Raw genomic sequence first — 25,880 nt, 5'->3', positions numbered from 1 at the left:
AACAGTGAATATATTTTTTTTTCTTTTCCTATTTTACTTTCTCTCTTCCAACCACACGAAACACAAAAACTATGAGAAGTTACCAACACTGGATATACAATAGTGAAGACCAACCAATAAGGAAATTTAGAATACAATGGGATTTAGAATAAATACATGTTAATTATATAGGGTTTTTCTTTTTTATAAACTGGACGTATTTGTTATGGAATGCATTCATATCATTGTTTAGCACTATCAATTTACCTCAAAATATCATAAACATTACAGTTGAAAAAGAGTAAAATTCCACCGCAAGGAAAGAAAATGGTGGTTGAAATACCATTTTTCATTTCTAGAAATTTTCAATCGAAATTTTGTGGTGGACTTGTTTTTAAACCTTACCTCAGGAGAGCTGACACTGTAGAGATACAGTTAGACAACCCTGGACAGATGTCAATCATTTCACCCATTTGATAACTCACTGTACTTTCAGAATGACTGTCATCAACCTTGCCTCTTTTCTGCTTTAATTACTGATTAATATTTCTAATATTTTCAGTTTGTTCCCTTGATGCTATCAAAAGATTAAATTTTAGAGACCACTTTGTCCATAAAATACTACAGCTTATTCAAGTAATATTCACTTTTTCATTAGATGCCATAAAAAGAATGAGTTCATACGGACCAGCTGGTCATTGCTGGGCTTATGATTGTTCTGTGTAATCCACTTACCAGCTCTAAATAGGAGTTCTCTGTAGGGAAGCTGAAAAGCAAATCGGCCCTGAAATTTTCTGGAAAGGACTGAGAAGAAAAGTTTTCCTCACAGAATCTTTACAAAACTGTTGGCCACAAAGAGCAATGTGATGTCATTTTTAGGAGAACAGCGGATGTTCTTACCCTTTTAAAAATCACACCCTAAATGTTACTGTTAATATTGAAAGTTTTGAGCACCTCTGGTTTGGTCCTCTTACTGCATTTTCTGTGATTCTTAAACTTCTGCTAAACATTATACTGTTTTAAAACAACTCTAAGATTTTCCAAATAATTTATCATATATAGCAATGTGCTATATATGCATTCGTTCACGGCTCCAAGATTTATCCACATTTCTAAAAGCCAGAATTTAGACAACTACAAATAAAAGAGGAGTTTTAGTGTAATTACTGTATTTTAAACAATGTCTGCTCTCTCAGATTTTAATGGTTTTAACAAATTTTAATAAACGACACTTTTCCTTGTTAAGAGACAATATTTTTAATAAGGACTGAGGAAAGATAAAATTCAAAGAAAGAGGAATTAGATAAACATGATTCTTGTCTTAAAGTAGGAGAAGGAGGGAAAAGTCACAAAATTCAAGGCCAATTAGCTCAATTTCAACTCCTAAAACATGGTAGCACAAATAATCAAGCGCTGTCTGACTACTTACAATATAAGAAAGATATGAAGATGAGTAACAGTGACTGTGAATCCATCAAAAACAAGTCATCTCCAAATAATCTAATTATTTTTCCATGATACCATAATAGGCCTTTTGGATAGAGGAAAGCAGTCACATTGTCATCGAGTTTCCCTTTAGAAAGCCTTCTGATGCTCTCCCATATGACATTTTGATAAGCAGACTAGGGAAACACTGCTTGGATGGAATTACTACTGAGTGTCGTTATTGACAGCTCACTGTCAGGCTGGACAGGAGTTTGCAGTACTATTCCACAGGGGTCTGAGCATATTCATTATTTTCTTTAATTGTTTGAATAAAGAACTCAGAAGTACGGTTATTACATGTGGAACATGACACCATGGTGAGAGCTGCAAATACATTGGATCAAAATGATCTGAACAAATTGAAGATGTCTGAAGAAAATTCAGTACAAATAAGGGCAAGATCTGCATTTCATGGTAGAAAAATTAACCACATCACTGCAGAATGGGAGTAACTGGTAGAGAGCAATAGTATCCCATTAGTAAATGCCACAAGGTGAACATCACAATATTTTATACAAAAGTGGCATTTTGAGATGTATAAAGAGATTATTTTTAAACACTCTTCCATCCCATTCAACACCAGCAAGATTTCAGCTGGAATATTATACCCAATTTTGAGAACAGCATTTTAAGAAGTTCATGGAACAGCAAGAGAGGCTTCAGGGGAGAGATTAAGAAAACAAAACCTACAGTAACTGGTTAAAGGAACCGGGTCTATTTAGTCCAGAGAAGAAAAGACTGATGGACAACATGACAATATGAAAAGTCTAAAAAGGTGGGAACAATAAGAAAGCAAAAAGATCTTATTCTTGTCCACTGTGGATGTGAGATTAAAATAAACTGAAAATTTAAGATCATTATTCCAAGACATGGTATAACAACTTTCATCTGCAAGAATAAAGAGTTAAGTTAAACCTAAGGAAAAACTCTCTAGCAGAAGGCAGTGAAGCAATGAATTGCCTGCAAGGGCTGTGAAAATCTCTCTCGCAGATTTTTTTCAAGAACACGCTGGACAAGCATCTGTCAGCAGTGACAACAGTACAGTTACTCCGGGATTTGGCAGTAGGATAGAACCACTAACTCCTCAAAATCAAACCTAAATTTATTTTATACTACTTTTATGATCCTATGCTGGTTGCTAGTTATCTATCAATACACAAGTAAAAGCTTGCAGACTGAGCCACCATGTACAATATATAGTAACAAGTTTTTAAGAACAGTCTGTAAAAGCAACATGTATGCTTGACTTCTGTTGAAACTTGACCAGAGAATTTACTCAAGGACTGAAACTATGAAAATCATGAAAGGAATGTCTGAATTTTACATGTAGATATAAGGGGTAACAATGTAAATCTAAACCCACATATGGCAGGTTTCTACTACAAAATAAAACTGATGGCCAGTTAAAAATTATATTCTTCCACAGACTTACATGCACACATTACAGCTGTACTGTAACACTGATTCCATTAAAAACTAACAGAAAAAAACAACAACCATACAAAAACAAAACCCCAAAACAACCAACCAAACAAACAAACAAAAAAAACCCTGACCAATAGCAAACCAAAAGTAAAACCTTTTATTTTTTCAGTTTTAAATATTTGGAGATTCACAATATTATGTATCTGGAATGGAAGCAGAAATGTTCAATTTTTCACATCATAACCTGCAGAAACCTGTGTGACAAGTTTTAAGAGTGATTCTGAATCAGATTTCAGTCATAACCACACTGCTAACTCAAACTTCTCTATGTCTGATGTGACCCCAGGGGAAATACATGTCTGCACGAGTAGTGATTTAGTTTTGCATTAGAACTTAAGGCTAAAATGCATATATCTGAGATCAATAGGAATTTTGAATTAAATTATGTCCCTTTTTTTATCTTTCTTTTTTTTAATGGGTTTTAAGTGACTTCTCCATTAACATTGTTATTAAGTATTTATATAACCAGAGCAAATATTGAGCATTATGAAGATACCAGTTTGATATTCTCCCTTCCAACAACAGAGTCCATGTCCTTCTATTTCAGAAGATGAACTCCTCAAGCCTGCAGATAATGGTGACAGACAAAATATCCACGAACTTCTGAAGCTGTTACATCTTCACTGCACTGCTACAGCCAGATTTGCAGTAGATAAGGAGCCATAAAGCAGGTGGCTCAAAGAGGAAACAGTGATTTACAGCTGTTGTTATTTCTCCTTCCTTCTTTCATTTGGGTCTCTACTCATGTCCCATCCTTTCAATGGTTCTGACTATGGAAACCTCGTTGTCCTTTAACAGAAAATTCTGTTTATTGATCATGACCTGTCATTTCTGAATCCCATTTCTTTAAGCAAGCTAATAAAGTGCATAACTTTAACTCTGTATAAAGTCCTACGTTTGTAAATATGGAGCAGATAACACCTTTAAAAAAAAAGATTATGTATTTGTCAACTGAAATTGTATAACGATCTCTAGCACTTATATCTCATCTCTATTGTTTATATGTACATCTTTTGTTACTTAAATCTTCCTGAAAGAAAAGATATTCAGAACATTACTTCCAGAAACCTTCTCACATTGTCAAAATCATTTCTATTTGTTTGCAAGAGTAGTTATTATTATGCTTAAAATGCATCTTTATTACATTTCTGCAAGCTGAGTGCTACTTACAATTCCATTAAGGTGACCGCTAACAAAGCAGTTAAGCACAACTTTATATGGATAGTGTCACTAAATTCAGCAAGTCAATAGATGACTTGCTTGTTAACTGCAGTTTTATGCCTTAAGGAGATTCTTCCTAAAATGAAAGGTTATAACCTTGATTTTTAAATCTAACTTAATATTATTTGATATTCCATAAGAAAAGCTTGAAATTCATTTCCTCCAAGACCACTAAAAGATTTACCAGGTGAAATAAATTATCATGATAACATTGTAACACTGGAGGACTGCACAACAATAATACCATATACCACCATCACTGTGTCTCAACATTTCTTCAGGAACATATCAAAGGTAAAAATCTGATTATGTTTATGGATATTACCTCATTGTTCCTGCAGAGTAAGACCTCTAGTATTGTCAATAAATCATAGAATTGTAGAATCGTTTATGTTGGAAAGGACCTTTCAGATCATCAAGTCCAACTGTTAACCTAGCACTACCAAGTTACCACTCAACCATGTCCTTCAGCGCTACAACTACGTCTTTTAAATACTTCCAGGGATGGCAACTCCATCACTTCCCTGCGCAGCCTGGTCCAATGTTGACAACCCTTTCAGTGAAGAAATTTTTCCTAATATCCAATCTAAACCTCCACTGGCACAATTTGAGGCTGTTTCCTCTTGTCCAGTCACCTGTTACTTGGGAGAAGAAACTGACCCCCACCTTGCTCCAACCTCCTTTCAGGTAGTTGTAGAGAGCGATATGGTCTCCCCTCAGCCTCCTCTTCTCCAGGCTAAACAACCCCAGTTCCCTCAGCCACTCCTCGTAAGACTTGTGCTCCAGACTCCTCACCAGCTTTGTTGCCCTTCTCTGGACACACCCCAGCACCTCAATGTCTTTGTTGTAGTGAGGGGCCCAAAACTGAACAAAGTACTTGATGTGCTTAGTACAGGGAGATGATCACTTCCCTAGTCCTGCTGGCCACACTATTTCTGACACAAGCCAGAATGCTATTGGCCTTCTTGGCTACCTGGGCGCACTGCGGGCTCATGGTCAGCAGGCTGTTGACCAACACCCCCAGGTCCTTTTCTGTTGGGCAGCTTTCCTGCCATTCTTCCCCAAGACTATCTTTGCATGGGGTTGTTGTGACCCAAGTGCAGGGCACAACACTTGGCCTTTTTGAAGTTCATACAATTGGCCTCAGCCCATCGATCCAGTCTGTCCAGTTCCCTCTGTAGGGCCTTCCTAACCTCAAGCAGAGCAGCACTCCTGCCCAACTTGGTGTTGTCTTCAGACTTACTGAGGGTGCACTCAATTGCCTCATCCAGATAATTGATAAAGATATTAAACAGAACTGGCCCCAGTACTGAGCCCTGGGGAACACCACTTGTGACTGGCCACCAACTGGATTTAACTCCATTCACCACAACTCTTCGGGCCTGGCCACCCAGCCAGTTCTTTACCCAGCAAAGCTTACACACATCCAAGCCATGAGGAGCCAGTTTGTTCATGAGAATGCTGTGGGAAAGGTACTACTGATCATGAAGAAGAATGAACTAGTTTGGTTCTATGTAAATAAAAGTCCATTTAACAATGTCCTGTGATTTCTTGAAGAAATAATTACCAGATCATTTTCATATGCATGCAAAACTAACAAATATTCCTGTAACATGGAAGAACAGGGCAGGCAGCAGACACAGCAGCTTGCTCTGCGTTTTTGTGGTTCTGCTTGTAGATCTTCTGTGAACTCCTTCTGGGATGGCCGGGGACTCCAGGAACCCCTGGAGGATAGGCAGGGTGCTTCCTGCGTTGGGGAAAGGCAGCTGTGGGGGCCTGTGACTTCCAGCATCTTCTAACAAAGCTGTTCCTGCTCAAAGGATGCTTTGAGCTTCCAGCTGACTCTGAGCAGGGAGAGTCAAGCACCCATTCAGCAGGTGCTGGGAGAGGTGCACATAAGGGGCAGCCCAGAGCACATTTCCCAGAGAAGCTGTTTCTAGAGAGGGTGCCCAAAAGCTGGCTAGAAACTCTGCTGCTGAAGGAAGTGTTCATGTGCTCAGCAGTGGTGGTGGTGTGCCACAAAGGCCATCCCCAGCTCACACCTGACCACCTACCCCCACACATCAGAGGCTCAGACTAAGCTCCTGAGGGAGGATGCATCTCTGCAGGCCTCTTACTGAGGCTGGGGCTGGGGGGTGAAGGGCTCCCTGCCTGCAGGAGGTGTGTGCTGGGGAGCACCCACATCAAGTAGAGGAGCTGTGCCAAAGGAGAGGAAGGAAGAGTCTGTGCTTGTTGGGTTCAGAAATGGAGAGTCCCAGGATGTTGAAGCCTGAGATTTAAAATGGCAGAAGAAAAGCTCCTTCTCTGATTGGCAACTAGAGAACAGGCTCAGTGTGCAGGTAGAAGATGAACTGCTGAGTCTGAGCAGGAGGTTGAGAGGGTGATCCTTCCCTTCTCCTGAGCACTGGTGAGATGATAGCTGGAGCATTGTGTCCAGTCTGTGCTCCCCAGTAAAAGAGAGACACGGACATACTGGAGTGAGTCCAGGAAAGGGCCACAAAGATGATTAAGGGCTTGGAACACCTTTCATACAAGGGGAAGCTGAGAGAATTGGGACTTTTCAGCTTGGAGAAGGGAAGGCTTGAGAGTTGGATCTTATCAGTGTGTATAAATATCTTATGGGAGGAAGTAAAGAAGACGGAGCCACACTCTTCTCAGTTGTGTCCAGTGACAGGACAAGAGGCAATGGACGCATAACAAACCACAGAAAAATTCTGTTTAAGCATAAGAAAAAGCTTTTTCTTAGCGTGCAAGCAGGCAAACAGTGGAATAGGTTGGCCTGAGAGGTTGTGGAGTCTCCATCCCTGGAGATATCCAACATTCACCTGGATGCAGACCTGAGCAACCTGCTGCTGTAGCTCAGTATACTCTGAGCAGAGAGGGTTGGACTAGACATCTCCAGAGGGCCAGCCTCAACCGTTTTGTGATTTTGTGAGCAGTAACTCTGAGTCTAGTGATCCCAGACTTTCAGAAAGTAGCAAATGATCAATGACAATGACATGAATATTTTGAGCCATTTAACTGCACCACCAACAGGCTAGGTGTAAAACAGCCACAGAGAGCTTTCTTTGCTGCCTCATTTCCCGCTGTTAAATACCGAATGAGGAATACCTTAAAAATCAACATAATATGTTTCATGAGCCTCATCTCTAAATGCAAAGGGATACTATAATTCTATGCATGCATTGTCTGCGTGAATCTCTGCAATGCAGACTACACAATCCTGAATGAGAAAGGAAGATGACCCATGAAACACCCACACTATTAATTGTCCGCCCAGTGGAAAGACTTCAGGAGCTCAGCCCTCAATAGCTTTGTGTTGGAGGAGCTAATAAAGGCTCAGGCATTTTAGAAACTATACCTGTATTCAAGGCACTCCTATGATACATGAGATTCTTACACTTGTACTGGCATGGAAATGTATAGTGCTTTCTCTTTAGAAGTAAGATTGAATAATGAACTAAATAGCTGAAGATATGCGTAAATAGAAACAAATCTTTTCATCTCTCTGTAAAAATCTAGCTCTAGAGTATAATTAGGAACTAATAAAAGTCTTTGTTGCAATTCCATAGATCTTGTCTCTTACAGATAATTCCTGATAATGGACTGAATAGTTCCAGAAATTAATACAAGGAATTTAATTAAAAATAGAAAATCTTTTTGGAAGTGCTACTGTGTAGAAGACCTGCTTCCAGGAACGACAGTGGACAGGTCAGTGTAGAAAATTGCGTACAAAATGATATAACCTTAGGATATACACAATGGAATGGGCTGTAAAGCTCTTCTGTTACAGTCGTTTTTCTCATTCCTGTGAAATGCTCTTTTAGGATCCATTTAGCAATTAATTGCAGTCGTCACTAGATGTTAATGCTGCAACAGAAATCTACAGAATAAATTGTGCCAGTGCAAAAGAGGCAGTGATTGGCAGGCCTTTCTTAATTACGGCATTAGGTTTAGCACTTGTGTTAATCTGAAATTCATTAACATGTCTCCAGATACCACTAGTTAAATCCAGTTTGCCAACAGGCAGAGTCAGCTCTGAAATTAGTGCTTCAGAAAACCTTGTTTACTGCCTGCTGTCCTCTGGAAAAAAGTACACTGAGGTCAGGTTTTCTGACATATTGTTTGACTGGATTCCCAAAACAATTCTGTGATATTCTCAAGGGGCAACTTTGGACACACAAAAGCAAGAATGAGGTTTGTGCCAGAAACACTTATCTACAAGTAAATCTCTTATTTCTCCAAACAGATTCTTAATTCCTCTTTTTATACTGTATTGACATAGTCTTTCATGCTGCATTTTCATAATCAATAGCTATTCTAACTACATAGAAATCTCTGTAGATGATACAGACAGAAATGCAAATGAGAATTAAAGCTACATAAATTTTTCAGAAATGGATCGTGGCAATGATCCTGGTGTCTTTTTTTGACAGATAAGTTATTTACTTTACAAGGAAAGCACGACAGATGTAACCTCTCCAGGTTTCAGAATTTTATTCCATGGGAGATGACTGATTGAAATTGAGAAGATGGGGATCAGAAGCTGGACTGTAAAGCAGATAAGGAACTGATCAAAAAGGGGATCAAACAGGTTGTGTTGAAAGTGTCTGGGTATTGGTGGGTTCCCTGTGCAGTTCTTCACAGTCTATTAGGAAAATTTTAGTGTTTTGACCAGTGACTATGCCCCCAAAGGGCATTTTTTTGCCCTTTGGGGGCAGAGAACATGCTAATGAAATGTGACGATAGTGTGAAGATGGCATGCATCAGTAATATGGAATGAGATCAAAGATCATATGGCAGAATCTGGGTAATCTTAGGAACTGAGGCAATAAAAAATAAGATGATAAGTATACTCTGATGCATTTATAGGGTAATAACAGGAACTTTGCTTGGAGTACAGGGCACATGTGTTTCCACGTACAACAGAAGAGAAATAGTGTAAGGGTTCAGATAAATCTCACTTTAGGCTCCTGTCTTTCTCTTCAGGCTCTTTTTTCAGACACATTAAAGATGCACTATCTACTTCCATAATGTCGTAAAACTATTTATATTTCATATTTTGATCTCTGATATAATTACACAGTGATTCTGTATATTATCCAAACTTTTCCCCAATCTTATTTTGTAGACCTTTCTTTTTATAATCTCAGAGCAGTGAATTTTGCAAGGATTTGATACACATCTTCTTAGATCCTTAAACAGACCATCATATGAAGCCATAAAAGACAACCTGTTATTAAACTTCAAAATTCATGTCTTCTAAATCTAACTTCCAGCTTTCTGTCTACATTTTTGTTCTTATTTCTTTTTCACTTGCATATCAAATTATTTTCACATATCGAATTATTTTACATACATTTCTTAGAATATACTGAACTCTTTCTTGGAAATGTTTGGTCATTTTGCACTGGATGGACAGATACCATAATGATGGATTGGGTGAATGCCACAGAACAATGAACTATATAACTCTTTTCCTCATCTCATTTCTATAGCTACTGTTGTCAAAATTCCTCCCTTTCTTAGATGAGTTTTGTCAAATCACAACAAAAAAATAGCATTATCTCATCGGGCTCCCCAAAGTCTCCAGAATTAAACAGAATACTCTTCTGCCACATCTAATTATTTTTCCCAGGTAACTTCTCCAGTTTACTTGAGTTCCAAATAATAAATAACCTTGTAAGTGCTGTTGCTTGCACCCATGCACACTCTTTTTTTTTTTTTAGCTTTCAATTCCCCAGCCTTGTCAACCCCTTTAACTTATTGTCAGAATTACTTGTTTAACTGTTGTACAGACATACAATATGTTATATTCTGCATTTACATCTTTCTATCCACAAATTTTTCCTACTGCTATCAGTGGGCTCTTTGAGACCAACTTTATTTTTATTTTTGCTGAGCTTCTTCCTTATTGGTATTTCCTCCCCCTTTCCTTTCTCATTCACAGCTTTACAACCTGCAGCTTTTTTTTCACTTTTAAAGATGCTTTCATACTGGTGTGTCTTAACTAGTCTATACAATTTCTATGTATGTGGGGGAAAACCCCATATGGATTACTGCTCCTTTCACTGCTTTTAAAGCAGACGAAAAATCGTAGTCTAATTTTACTATCAAATAATTTATGGGTATTGTTACTGGTGTTGTTCCTGGTAGTTAGATTAATATCTCTCTACAAAGTACTGTTATCATTGGGCTTTTGAACCTAGTCCAAGTTTCTGCCATTTCTTCTTTCATTTGGTAAACAACTTTCAGGTGATTTACAATAATAACTCATCACTTTATTCCCAGCCTCCCTCCTCAAGCTCATTTTTTTCTCCCAAAACCAGAATAATATTGGAGTGATCTCACCTGTCTTTGGAAAGAGACATCTAAAGCTGATATAGTTTTATAGGTTTGCTCTGCTGTCAGTGGAGGCCTCTCTACAGCACAATTCATCCGGCTTATTTTAGACAAGTAAATGATGAGGTGAACCATGCCCCAGTAAGTGACTTTCTCGCCATTCACTATAAAAGCAATGTAATCAACTTGTTCATGTATAGACATCTGCACTGTACATATCTAACGTGAAATAAATTTAATTCCATTCCTATATTTTTTTGCGTTATGAATAGCTAAAGTCTCTGTGTCCCTGTATTATTCCATTTTTATATTTGTACCCTCTTCTACTTCATCTAGTTGCACGACACACATAAAATAGAGCAAACCGAGTAGATCAGAGTAGTTTTGCTGCTATCTTTTACAATGCTAGGAAAAAACTGCATCTTTCATCACCTACATCATCATGTGTCTGTATTGTTTGCTGTTATTTTTCAGGGGGAAAAAAGAAAAAAAAAGGCAATACCATTATAAATAGCCCTTGCCTCTAATCTATCTGGTGTTCAATATTTGTAGCACATCAATCTGCTGAAGTTGTAAGCCCTTCTGTTTTTCTGTGCCTAACCTTATTACTTTCCATTTCCTGGCAACAAATCATACGGTTCAGGCACCAGCTTGTGACCCTGTTCTATGGGAGTCATGTTCATTTGTTCTCACCCTCAGTGCTTTGTCCACAGTTTTCTATTATTGTCAGGTTTCATTATCCTTCTACATTTCCCTACTCAGAACCCCTCTTGTTACTTATCTGTCTGGCAATTCATAGCAAGGCCTGTGCTCATTCCTGTTAAATACTCCATTAGAAATCATTAGCAAGTCAGGACCATGAAGATGAAAGATTTACATTTTCAGAAATATTCTTCCATTGATCTGGATGTTATTGATTCTGGCAGAGGGACCTCTAAGGGAGGACAAAGAAGCAACTGTAACAGTAGCAATGGAGAAAAACTAAGGATATTTATAGTCATCTGTACATGTTAGGAGTAACAGATAGACACACCAAATCAAGAAAATAAAGGTAAAATTTTAGAACAATATATCTGTATTAATTTTTCTTATGTGAGCCTCAGTAAAAGATCTATATGAAATCTCTGAAGATACTGAACCCCATGAGACTTATTCTCTTTGTTGACCCCCTCCCATTTTTTACAAGACTTGTGTTATCACAGCGTCCAAGGACTTCAGAATCTGAAAATCATCCATCTGAAACAGGAAGACCCTATTATAGGAAAAGGACCAATAGGAGGGACAAGATTTCAGCTGCCTATTTTGCTGATCAAGACCTGAGTCGAACTTAATTATCTAAGGACTGTCCAAGTGACACTGATTCGCATCTCTGAGTTTCTGAAGGACCAGCATTTACACTCCCATTTTCAGAAGCTCCTTACTCCAGCCAGTGAGGCACACAGCTTCTTTTTCAGTGCCCTTGCAGCTCAGAGCCAAGATGGCGAGGCACCCGTCTCTTTTGCCTATGTGTCTGATCTGAGTTGTTCTCTCTGGACAGATTTCAAGAGAAATGCAGCTACAAAATCATGGGAAACCTGGCTGCTGAGGAAGGCATCTCACAGCTCTGCTGTCATGACACCATTTCAGATGGGCTTCCCCTGAAGGTTAGTAAAATTGGAAGCTAAGAGATTCGATTCCTGGGTCCGATTTCCCAGAGGTTTTTTACTCAAGGACCAGAGCCACAAGAAGAGTTTCTTGCAATTGCTCAATGAAATCAGCATCTTTCTCAGGAATGTCAATTAATTGCTGGTTTTCATTAGTGATTGAACTGATAGGAACATCACTCGCCAGTACAGCCCTAGGGCCTGGACACATTCTGATTCTTCGTGAAATTAATTTTAGTTTAATTCAGACCAAAATTAAACAATAAGACAGGAGAAAAAAATCCTTCAAATCAAAACCTGGTTTGTAGGGTTTTTTTCAGGTGACACAGGATAAACTAGACAAAAATATTCTCCTTAAAGGCCAGTCTTGCTGTGTAACACTATTGCAATCCAGTGAAAGAACTGAACTATTTTAGAAGGTCTTTGGTTTTCTGGGTCTTTGCTAGCATTTAATGACTTCAGAATTAGAATACACTATGCTATTCCATGAACTACTGACCCCTTCCCCCCATAAATTAGGAAAATGCTTTTTAGGTGTTTGCTCCTGGAAAGCCTGACTTCAACACACTTTATTAGAGGCACATAATAACCTCTTGGCTGCACAGATGCGTAGACATCTGTTCACATGACATGGTATATGCACCTAGGTAAGTGTTATACCCTGGCCATAGAGCTCACAAGGTATGCATTTATAGGTGTCAGTAGACCACTTCTGTAAAAAAAAATAAAATTGCCACTTCTTCTCCAATGTATGAAGAAAACAGTCTGTACTTCTCAAGTGGCACTGGTGTTCACTGTTTGGCAAGTACAGGCAAAGTATATTATCAGAAATAAGGAACAACCTCAACATTCAGCTGTAACTGGAACTAAAAATAAACAACTTTCTTAGGTTTGGAAACACCTACTTGAACATTATTTTCTTTTTTTTCAACATATTCCTCAGAATTTTCTGATTCACCGTACAAGGCTCAGGACAACTCGCTTACTACAATAAGAACAAAAACATGAGTGTTTTTTATGCTCAGGTAAGCAAGAAATCCTACCTAAGCACTTTGTGCATGAACAATATCCCTTCCTGGTAAGAAATGGTGGAAGTCCAAAACAGAGAAAAAATTATCAGTGTTTGAGCTGCAGTTAGTCTGTGCATAAAAGAGGATCAATACAACAATTTGTAACTATCAAGAGCTGGAGCCTTTAAACACCAGCTGGCTTAGCAGAAACCTTCCCACAGTGGCTGCATGTCAATATAAGGGTTATTTCCAAGCACCTTTAGTTGTTTTCCTCCAACATGATAAGCAGTGGACTCTAATATCCTGAGGCTTTCTCTTCAGATCTCTGGGTAGGGACCTGGAAGAACCACGGCAGAGACTGCACTAAATTAGCCTTTCAAGTTTGCACAGTCTGGCGTGTGCTGAGGAGTCTGACTGCCCTGTAGCTGCGTATCCTGCACACAGATGATGACTTGAGGTTCCATACATCATTTTCACTTTCTTTTAAAATGCATAATAATTACCTCCAAAAAGTGGGACACAGCTACCATAACCGTCCATATTATGAGTTGTGACTTAATGCTACCTAGGGATATATTTATAAAATGTGATTATGTGTGGCACAGGAACAGTGCCAATACATTTTTGTCTCCCAACTCGATCAAGCTATATTGGAGCAAAGCCAGGGTAGTCCTAGAGTGGCTGCAGGGCCAAAAAGGAAAATCAAACGTTGATCCAACGGGAGCTCAGTGCATCTTCCATGATTATATCTGTTTGCTTAGCCTTACAGTCAAAGGAAAGCAATCTACCATTGAGGTTGTGGATTTCTTGTTATTTTAAAGAGTTTGATGAGCATATGTACGGCAAACCTTGAAAGAAAAGAAATTCTGAGGAGGCAACAGGATACAGTGCATGGGTGACATATAGCCGCTTCCTTTCCACCGAGTCTGTACAAACTGACACCTTTGCCTGTTACAAAAAAAAAAAAAAACAACAAAACACCAAACTCCCTTGCCTTTCTACTGAAAAACATACAGCTCCCAGGGGAATATTCATTTAGCGAATGTCAAGGACTGTCTCTTACTGTGCTGTTCTTCTATTTCTGCAGATAAACATATGTGACAGAGAGCACCTCTGTAAACTCAGGATGTTCTGAATTCCCCAGACAGGTCAGGTAACCACTATGTTACTATGATGCTTTCCAAGCTCTTAGGAACTGTCTTCCTGTACAGAAAAAGCACAACACCTAAACTTGAAGCCACATCTAAGTGACTAGATGATACTCATAATAAAAATAAGTAATCACAATTGCAAATGTTTTTTTTCTATCTGTTTGCTTGCCAGCTGACCTGGATTTTGCTTTAATTTATTTTTTTAACAATTCTTTAAAACTGTTAGGGTGATTACTTTTTTACGGTTGGTTTCCAGTGTGGTTGATGAAAACAGGCATCCCAGACCTACTAAAATAAACAGTATTTTTTTTACTGATTGTGGTAGAGTTGGAACTTTATAAACCTAGTGTTGATAAACATAATATTTCCACATTTTCCTTGTTAGCTTATGGATTGGCCTTTTTCAACTAAATTATGAACAGGTAACATCTATTACCTACTTTTCAAGAAATATTTCAGCAAACTAAATGACACTTCTCCATTTCAGAATGTGAAATAAAAAGGGTGAGCTAATTTAACAAAGAAGTTAAATACTCGTAATCTCAGAGTATTCAGGTTGGCTCAATGGTTTTTAATGCTTCCAGGCCTTGAAACGTCTGGACAGTAATAACCAGTATTAATTTCTATCTGCTGCGATATTTACATGTTAATGTACTTTTAGGACAAGATGACAGATTAAAGATGAAGAATTTATTGCAATAATCATTTAAGAACTTTTTTTCCTTAATTAATTAAACAGTTGAATAGATCAGAGTTTCTACTTCTTTATTGCTGGTTATATTGGTAAACTCCCATTACAAATGTCTTCAGCAACTCTGAATCCTTATTTGTTTTAAGTTAAAACATGTGGAAAAAGTTGACAAGGAGATACGCAGATAGCATAGACCTAGAATTGCAAATGCAAAAAAATTGCTGTAGGAACAGAGATATAGCAAAACTATTGCTTAAAAAACTGTGCAAATTGTTGGGGTTTTGCAAGAATGGACTTAACCAGTCACTCCCATTTCTGTGAAAATTCTTTTAATCAGGGTGCTACCTAATCAAGCTATTTTTCACATATTGCAAGGATGTTATAAGAAACTTGAAAGATTCATTTCATGGTAGCATATCATCTAACTTTACATGGTTCATTGAAAGAAAATAAAAGTGATTGATGGAATAATCAGACACCATTATTTCATGAAAGCTTTTTTTTGCCTAAAAATGAATTTTCTCCTTTATATTAAAACTATGGTAATATGTTGATAGTATCTTTCTCTAACTCAAGTTGGTTGGGTTTGGTTTGGCTTGGTTTGTTTTCTTACTAGACAATAATAAAAAATGTTTATTAGCAAAGAAAAATGTTTAAAAGTCACGCTAGCTTCTCTAATTCTTTGGAGATAATACACATATATTACTTTAAACCCAAAAGGTAACATGTAATTCATCTTCTAGAAACCAGAAAATTTTCATCTGAATGAAAACAAAAAAATAATCCAGATGTTGATGATAGGTCTTTCTTTGTGTATGGTGCACATAAAAAAAAAAAAAACCTCCAATGAATGTGTAAAATTTATCCTGTACTGCACAAAGATTTCTTGTTCCAGTGCTGGCTGGGTAGAAATATGGAGTCATACATTTATAGCTGCTTAAATTCTGCTTTCAGTAGATTAAAAATACAATTAAAACTAGGACTTTATATAAAATAATAGCCACTTAGTGTTACTAAGATAGGATATCAAGAGTCCATTTGGATAGGACTTCGAGGAAGTCTTGCATTCTTAGCTGCACAGTGACCCATATGCAACAAGACTAAAGAATATCCTCCCAGTCATACTCTATACTTGTTTAAGGCTTGCTTCTGGGACATGGCTTCACTCTGCTTTGGATTAAAGGCTTAGAAGTCAATTACTTTACTTCCTTAGTGAACATCTGAATCCCAGACTAATATGAAAAGTTTGGGGGAAGGACCAAGCTCCAGTGTTTCTACCATCTTCATCTCAAAGCAGAGTTAGCACTGCTGTATTAAATATTTCTAATTCCTTTCTGGAACTGTTCAGAGTCATAAACCTCTTCCCTTGACTTATAATAGAACGGTTGTACCTCTCCTTTTTACCCTCCAGCTGAACTCCTAAAATTTAAGCAGGTCAGCCTACCAGACAATAAACCTCACACGTTGTAATTGGTAGATCTGAAGAGGAAGCTATGATTGGTGTGTAAATTTTGAGACTGTGGTTAAAAACACATCCATATTTTCATACTCTGAAATGTAGCTGAGTACCCTTTCATAATCTTACCTTTACATTAATAGCTCAACAATCAGCAAATAAAATTGTATTCAAGTAGAGTACCAGTCAAGCTGATAATTTGTTAATAGAGCTGTAAGTAATAGAGAGAAACACCATTTTCAAATCCATCTGGCTGTGTAGGTTCCTATGACTTGGCTTAAAAGAGTTTAGGCTTCCAAGTGGAACTAATAATAAAGAGTATTCTGTTTCTCCTATATTTCAAACTATTTTTTTTTTATTAAATGCTAATGTAATTATAGAAGTTAATAACCTAAAGAAATTGGCACAAATTGAAAAATGTTAATATGGAAGCCTAACTAATGCATCATCACTTGAAAGTGTGTTATGCACAGAATCCACAGAATTGCAACTAAAATCTTTACTGCAAATTATTTTACCTTTAATCATCAATGTTCAGTTTTGATGATAGAGATAGCAGGAGAATTGAGAGAAACAGTCTCTCTATTTAAAATACAATGCCTCAGGAATTTGTGCATGAAATCCACTTTATTTCAGGCTTACAAGGGAGAGATTTGGCTAAGACTATGGGGAGCAACATTTTGGGGTCCAATCTGTTCAGCATAAAACATAACCTGCTGTGTGGCCAAAATGATTGGATAACTTAATCCTCAGGAATAACAGCAAATGCTTCCTCTGCTGGAGTAAATTAGAGAAGCTTCTCAGACAAACTATCTTCCACATATTTAATATTTCATACTATTAGAAATGCTTTAACCAGCCTTTGAGAAAATCTCTCTGACTTATAGCTGCTTGCAGAAAAACAAACAGAAGTAGGTGAGTTGCTATGATGCCTAAATGCTAATGGACAGGCTCTCTCTCTGGTAGCCTTTAGAGGCATCAGCCTTTCCCATCAGCTACATGGAGAACTAGACATTTGCTTTAAACTTCACCAGCTACTGAAACTGAGGGAAACCTATTTACCTGCAAGGGATTAACTGAATCCCATCACTTTCCTCTTGGATGTCTTGTTTAGTTTGCTCAGATTCTTTCTGCTTTTGCTAAAGATCAGATCTGGTTGCAAGGACTAACACAGAACTTGCTTTTGAATCCAGTACTGCTTTGACTATAGATCTGAACTTGGTTGATTGCTGCTGAATACAACATCTCCCTAGAGTCGAAAAACTCAATAGCACTGTCTGATGATGTTGGCAATGTCTGTTAATTACAAATTTATTTTCTCCTCACTGTAATTCCCCCATACAGTACTCAGTCTACCTGATTTCACTGTCATTCCCTTTAACATAGAGAAATCATTATTTTCCTCCTTATATGAGAATCTAAGATTCGTCAAGATAATTTCACTGTCACTGACCTCCCTGAAGAATTGCTCTATGGTTTAAGTTTGTCACTTATCAGCCGTTACCTGTTAGATCACATTTTACATGAATGAACTATAAACGTGTCTTCTTTATATTACCAAATACCCTTAATAAAATCCTTGTAGCTTTTTTCCCCTTGATATTATCTCTAATGTGACTATTTCGTCAGTAAAAGCTGTTGTAGGAAAATGAAAAAGGCTCATATTATTCTGTTACAGAGGTACCAAAAAGCAATTCATTTCCCTTCGTGACTGTCCTGTTGGCTTGCAGAACTGTTTTCTTACCAAAGAGGTTATAAATCAACATATGGAAAAATTAGTAACTTGTACAAACATTTGACAGATTTCAGAGGAGATTTGAAATTTAAACATTTAAGTTAGGAAGCTTTTCAAAGTATTCTCTTTAAAACATGCGGTATGCCTTCATCTTCTTAATAAAGGTAATAAGGATATCTGAAGGACTTAATAATGCCACAGATTCACAGCTGTGATGTTTCTTGCACCAGCTAAAAGGTAAAAAAATACATGCATTATGGATCCAGTTTCTTTGCACTCAAATACCTTTTCACTCAGAATGGCAAGAGTTAGTCTGTACTACTCCTCTATATTGCTCGAGTTTTTCACTTGTTCATATTAGAAAACTGTACTCTAATATATCTGAATATCCTCACCTATCAGGAGATGCAAATTAATTTTCATGGGTAATGAGGGTAAATCCCTTATGACCTTCTTTTACATATTAATTATTAAAATACCTCATGAATTAGATCTTGTTCCTCAAAACAGAGAATTGACCTCAGTCACGTTCTACATCATGAATTTTGTATGTGAAGCGTATATGCCGCTCAATTAATCAGTACTTAAGATCTATACATAAGCAAGAACACAGCTATAAATTGCATTTATGTTTAGGTTCCATTTTCTAATTTCACACCCAGCATTTTCATAATCTCTGATTTTAATCACATGGATTCGTCAGGTCCCTAAGAATCACAGAAACTCCAAGCTTTGCCTGCTGCGCATGCTTACATTATAACCATACATTACTTAAACCCATTAAGAGCAATTAAGACCACTGTTCAATTTTAGTTTCTTGTATAACCACCTGGATTAATTCCACTGAAAGAATTAGCATGCCAAAGCAGAATTTACTTGAAATCATCCCCTGCTTATCCCCAACAATAAATTAACAGAAGTAACAACGCCTTTCTTAATTGAACATAAAGGTATGGGAAAATAAACATCAGGATTCTTTATTAGAAATGGTCTGCCGTTAGCCCCAGTACATTCACAAGCCAAATCAGATACATCTGAAACCATGACAAAAGTACATGAAAAGAACAAACTATTTTGAATTCTGGGTTTTTATGAGTTCAGGTCTATGTTAGTTTAAGCTTTAGCCATGTTTTCAAACATTCCTCTGTACCATCAAGATTTTCCAAAAAATCACATGGAATTGTGTCACGTGGTTAACTTGTGACAGAACAAACATCACAGATCTTAATAACACTGCAGCAGACATTTCCCCTTCCACTCCCACTTCTGCAGCTGAAAGCAGTATCTTCATTTCTTCAGCAGAGTACAAATTAGTGAAACTAGAGTTGCTACCACAGTGAATCCTAACAAGGGCAGCAGAGTTCAGCCTTTCCCAACTCATTGTTAATCTTGGTTGTCCCTATCTTATCTACTCATCTGCTATTATCTCCTGTTATACCCAGATATTTTTTAACCTTATCGGCATACGGTACCAGTGGCATTGTGCGATGCTGACTGTTTCTGACAGTACAAAATCCTAAATTAGGAAATGACAATAAGAATTCGTAACTTTATAAATCACAGATTTGCCCAACATCAACTATTTCAAAATGGGTTTTCTCTCTATTGGTAGTTGTAGATTTAAGAGCTGGATTTTTAAAAATCTGAGTTAAGAGCGTAGCTCCAGTACATTTTAAGTGGGACATTTAGTTCTATTGTGCTTAATGCCTTAAAAAATGTCAAAACTTATCAGCCTCAAAGGGCACCATTTTACGTCTTTTGTTTTAATGATAAATAATGATTTGAGAAGGCAAATTTTGCACTCAGTGAATGAATAGGGAGGTGTCAGCTTTCTTCAAGAAAACATTTAAAACAGCTGGGCTGAATATTAAGTCAGGAGAGCTTTGCACAGATTGATGTCTTAGCAGCTTCAAAAGATAGCAGGAGAAGATGAATTTTGTAAACAGCTGATTCCACAATAATGATTCTCTGGAGGGTTCAAAAGTTTCTGTGAGAAACCCTGTTCTTTTTTTTTTTTTTAAACTGTCCTCTATGGATACTACTTTCTCAGAAAAAAAAATATTATAATGCAGAGTGATCATTAATTTTTAGTTTACCAGTGTCGACAACCTATTTTGAGTTTGCCTGCTAGTTTCTGTTCTTATGTTCTCATTCTCTGGTACAATTCTGCCCTTTCAGGATGAAATTTTGCATGTTTGCTTTCTAAATGAGGCTGATGCTGCAAGCGTGTCTCTCTGTGTGTGTAGCCAAAATGAATCTTTTCTCAAAGGCATTTAATTAACATATCTGAAACTCAAATAACAGCAGGGCTTACCAGTCCACTCAGACTATGAATTTAGTTCAGAAGAATAGAGTAAAGGTAACACATGTTCATTTAATATTGTAAAGCAAGGGTAAGGGATATACTTTTCTTTCTTTCAAGTCCAGCTAGGGCTATAGAATCACAGCATGGCTGAGGTAGGAAGGGACCTCTGAAGATCACCTAGTCCAACCCCTCTCTTAGAGCATGCTCAGCTAGAGCAAGTTGCCTGTGTCCAGCCAGATTTTTAATATCTCCAAGAATGGAGACTCCACAGCCTTTTGAAGGCAACCTGTTTCAGTATTATTGTAGATTTGTCACAGAATCCCAGCAAGCAACGTAGTTGCTTTACTTTGTCCTGGAGAAGACTGAGAAAAGGTTTCACAGTCAGACTCAGAATTTATTTCCTGAGTCTCCTCTTCACCAGGAGGAGAGAGTGATGTTGCAGTGACCTCTAGCAGAAGCAGACAACATTTATCTAAGCAGTGATGGCAGAGGGGAGACGGTGCTTCCACCTGTTCTCTGCTCCGGTCTCACTTATCCCTGCTCCCCTAAAAAGATGTCAAAGTATCCATGTTCACCCACAGGATAAGGAGCCCATAAAAGCAAATAAAATGTCTGTTTGCATGTATGAGAGTAAAGGTCAAGTTCTACCCTTACCTTTAAGATTAAGTGAAAGACTCATACTGTAATATCTGTAAATACATTGTGTTATAGTGTGTGATGTCTTCTCAGTATTTACCGATGGAACTACTACAGTGTGTTAATGTAAATATAAATACAAATGTATGACTAAAGGTAAGCAAAAAACAGCTACCTTATACTAGCTATAAATCTGTATATATAGAAAGTAAACTTTCTTCTATATGAAATGTTTTAGATACAATGATCTTCATCTTCAGAATTTAATTATAAATTTTGATTTTTGCTTTTGTAGTGGGACAACTGGGGAGAGGGGCACTGATCAGTCTTATCACTTTGTGGTTTATTCCCACTCAAGAAATAGCACTGTCTCCACATTGTCATCCTTTTTTTGCTTTGCCCAGAAGGAAGTAGGAAGAGAAATCTTTTTCTTAAAACCAAAACCAAAACAAAAACAAAACCAAACTGCTTTTGAAACACCTTCATCCACCACGAAAGCATGTTCAAGTCCTATTTCTGTTACATGATGAGCACTTCTGTTGAATTCAGCAGAGCACTTCTCATAAAACACTCAGCACATGCCAACGTAAAAACTCTTAGAAAACATCTGCTTATTTTGTAGACTCAATAATGAAGTTAAGTAGAGCGAGAACACTAGAGCAATGCAATAGGAGAACATATTGAATCAGGCCACAATTACACTATTGTGCATATCACCATTTATAAACCTAATTAACAGAAAAACTATTAATTTTACTTAATTTTAAATATGAAACACCATTTTCACATAAATATCTCATTTTGTTTGGATACAAAAACTGGTAGGGCAAATCTTTCAAATATAGCACCTTTATTAACAGAACACCATAAAGTGACAACATTCACTTTTTGTCTGGGGAAAAACAAAGATAAATAGGAGCACGAAACTTCTGAAAGCTCTACGTATTCTTTGATCAAATGGCCAGAAAGGGCTGGTTATGGTCTACTGGTAGTGACCACCAAGAACACAGGGAACTAAACATGACTCATCTCAGCGCATTAGCTTTATATTTTCCTGTTGTTTAAAAATTCTTTCAGTGTACACAGCAACTGGCTGTGCCCATTACATGTTAGAGATTTCTTTTCCTATGAAATTAAATTAATTATTAAACTGCCCATTATAAATGAAAAGCAATTGTTTTTTAAACACCATACTTTGCTATCTGTCCTAAGAAAAACACAGGCAATACCAAACCAGGAGACTACACTCAGTAGTAACACAAATCTCAAGTATAAACAAACTTCTTTATTCCTACTACAAATGAAGATGTTCTATCCCTGTTAAAATCATGCTGAACTGTGAGATTTTCTGCATTTAGCATACAACTGGTAGCAGAATATCTAAGTAGAAACAAATGTCCTATCAATTACATCAGTACACTGTGCGCTGGTGGTTATGATCACCCTTCAGTCATGAAGGTGTCATGGAATATTACACAGATGAATCCTTCAGGGGAACAAATCTTCATAATTTGTAAATAAAAAAAAACAGAGTAAACAAAAATAAACACATACCAAAGCAATTACTTGCAATCAAAAGCAAAACAGTTACTCCAATAAACTGAAACATGTATGTTTTCTTCCCCTTGCAAATACCCTGTTAAGGCAGAGAGGTGTCCTTCATAATACAGGTCATATTTTGTGAGGTGAAACCCACTAAGTTGAATGTCAAAATCAACACACATCACTGCTGTCAACTCCCAACACAGGAGGTCTAGCAATCTATGTAAATATTCACCTCTGTAAATGAAGTCAGACACAGCGGCAGTGCTGTCCTGAGGAACAGGAATTTGGGATTAACAGGAAAAGACAAAGGGTTAAAGACTGTCCACTGCTTATGCCTCCCAACGCATGACGGAAAAAAATAAAATATTTTGACATAAAACATGATCAAAAAAATTGGTATACCAGCACATAATGTGGATAAACCTAGTACAGGGAACAGTTAATGTATCTCATAGGACAGAAAGTTAACTTCACAGAAATGTGGTGGTTTTTTTCTTCTTTCCTCTCTTTCAGTAAATTACTAGTTCAAAAACAGATACTTTTTCATTAGTGTCCGGAATGCTTTGTGCCACTCTTTCATCTCCCCTTTTTGCAATACTTTGAATCAGCCAGAGAAATCATGACAGGTATTGACGAAATACAACAATCTAGGGAGAGAAAGGTTTCATATAAAATGTACAGCTTATCTTTTTATGTTAAAATCTCATGCTCACCAAATGAAAATAGATCACTTTCTTTGTGCTTTAACAACACAGACCCAGAAGAATATTTATCAGAAATGTAGATAATTATCACTGCAAACTTTACAATATGCTGCCTACCTTTATCGTTGTAACAACATTTCCCATTTGCCAGCAACATATTTTGCTCCAGGTTTTCTTTAAAATCACTAAAAAATCATTTAAACACCTTCTATCTTTATGCTCCTGGAGACAGGGATTCCCTTTTCATGAAAATTGTGAAGGAAGAGAAAAGTTCTATAAGAGGAAAAAACTGTGAATTCCAGCCAATGTTCATATCAACCAAATGGTCTGGTATATTACCTAAAGCAAAAAAAGCTTCCACTCGGAAGCTAAATTCAAAATGACCTTGTGCTTTTTTCAAAAAGGCTGGCAGCTGAGGTCATTGGAATAAATTGTGATAGACAGTTCTTCTCTCTGCATAGTTAGAAGGCATATCTAGTATGTGAATTACCACCAAGTAAGGAAAAAATCAACCAAAACACAGCAAAGAACATTGTACAATTTCTTTGTAAAATAATGCCGAACATAGTTTGCAATAATTATGACTTTAATGTAATAATACAGGTTTTCAGCAACTTTATTTCACCATCAAGTATGTTCTACGCTTCTCAATTCTACATACATAAATAATTCCTATTCTTTATTGGCCTCTCCTGTTAACAGCATAAGCATCTGTAACTCCATTTCCCCAGCAGGCAGATCCCAGCTGCACAGAATATTATGTAGTGTTGTTTAAAAATATGTATTGTAGTTGTGTTAAAGCTCACTAAATCACTGAGTCAAAAACAATGAAATGTAAAAGAAGTTGGAACTGCTAGTGAGTGTTTTAATTGAGATTTAAATATGCAAATTAAAAGCATACTCCTAACTATTCATTTCTGTAAGGAAATTGTTAACAGTAATTTCAGAAGGCAAGTTTCAAAAGGGTATTTTTTTCAATTCATTCTCTTGCAAACACATAAGCAACCTCTGTCAAAGGATTTTAATCTGTCAGTAGGACTGCATGAGTTCTCAACTTATTTCTATAATAGCAGCTTTTCATCAGAATTTTTTGATCGACAGATTCTTATTTTTAACATCTGCCTCTTTTGGGAGCAGCTTAATGTTAAGATGAAAAATACATTTGGGGTTTCAAAGCAGGTGGAAAAACCCACAGTTCTGAGGTCTAAAGCAGTTCTCTCTAAACGAGAACTGCTTCTAATCCTGTTTTCACTGTGCCTTGAAGTACCCTATATGAAGAAGAAAACACATCTTGTCACTTCTGAAACATTTAAAGAAGAAAAAGGCAGGGAAAAAAGAGTACTTGTAACTTACCGTTAAAATTTACTGCCCGTATATAGCTAAGTAGTTCTTTACCATCAATTGTGCTCATCCTTGGGCATAGACCAATATATCCAGGACAGAGATCTTTATGCATGTTGTGTAGTGCATAGGCCATGGAATATACGGCATCAATTACAAACTGAACTTTTCCTTCTTGCTCATAGGCCGAATCTCTTGCAATTCTTTCTAAGCCTAAGGAAGAAAGAGAGAGAGAGTCAGTTTACTTCTACTTGTGTGTGTGTATGTACATGCATGAGTATTTGTGTGCAAAAATTCACAGCAGAACACAAATAATTATGGTCAGATTGATAGGTAAAGTTAGGACTCATCTATCCATCACCTAAATAAACAAGACAAGGAAAAATACGGCCATCTGGTTTTGCTTCTAATCATTGTACATTGTGCCAGGTATATAAACAGTATGTTGAGTTCTGGGCTGGGAGAGAGGACAGAATATTTCATTACAAGAAAAAGAAATATAGATATATGTATTTCTACAATCCAGTAGAAAAAATCTCTTTCCAACTTATTGACTTTCATTCAACAGCTGTTTACTGTTATTTATAGGACACTTCTACAGCAGCCTGCCATTCTGTTTTAGATAAATTTAAGGCTACCTTGATTTTTATCCCTGCCTATTGTTTGATAAACATTATTTAAACATGTCAGGGAAAAAAAGCTGAATGCTTGCCAAGTGATGTGGCCATCTGTCTCCATACTGAAAAGTGCTTATTCTGAGACTTTTTTCCCGTATTTACTAGTGAATTATGCTTCACATTGAGAACCATGTACTGTCTGCTATTTCCTACAGGGACATTTTTCCTTCAGAGGGAATACAGAGCAAATCAATATATTATGAAATTTTGATTCTGCAGGAATTGCCCATATTAATCATCTACGTCCAAATCCAAAGAACTCTTTACATTCATAGGTGATAGTACTAAGTGGAAAAGTTAAAAAATAAAGTTTGGGAAAATTATATTTTAAGTAGGCAACCAACACGAAATACCGTGTCCTGTATGGGAATTCAGCCACTGATTTCAAACGCTTAAAGTCATAATTATAAGGGGAAAGAGGGCTCTGCAGATCTCAACATGAAATCTGCCCTGCTGAAATCTACAGACAAGTTC

The 25,880-nt window shown here is 37.1% G+C and overlaps 1 protein-coding gene across 1 annotated transcript in view; it reads right to left on the bottom strand.

Moving 5' to 3' along the window:
• The window catches only part of GRM8 (glutamate receptor, metabotropic 8), a 347,214-nt gene that overhangs the window by 112,874 nt on the left and 208,460 nt on the right, over positions 1-25,880 (bottom strand). Inside the window, exon 6 of the mRNA XM_009883656.1 lies at positions 24,742-24,942. Coding sequence (XP_009881958.1) covers positions 24,742-24,942 — 201 coding nt within the window. The remainder of the gene's footprint in view (positions 1-24,741; positions 24,943-25,880) is intronic.

This window comes from Charadrius vociferus, unplaced genomic scaffold (genome assembly GCF_000708025.1).
Source record: "Charadrius vociferus isolate BGI_N301 unplaced genomic scaffold, ASM70802v2 scaffold43, whole genome shotgun sequence".
Lineage (NCBI taxonomy): Eukaryota > Metazoa > Chordata > Aves > Charadriiformes > Charadriidae > Charadrius > Charadrius vociferus.
The sequence above is the reverse complement of the archived record's forward strand: the minus strand, read 5'-3'. Positions and strand labels throughout refer to the sequence as shown.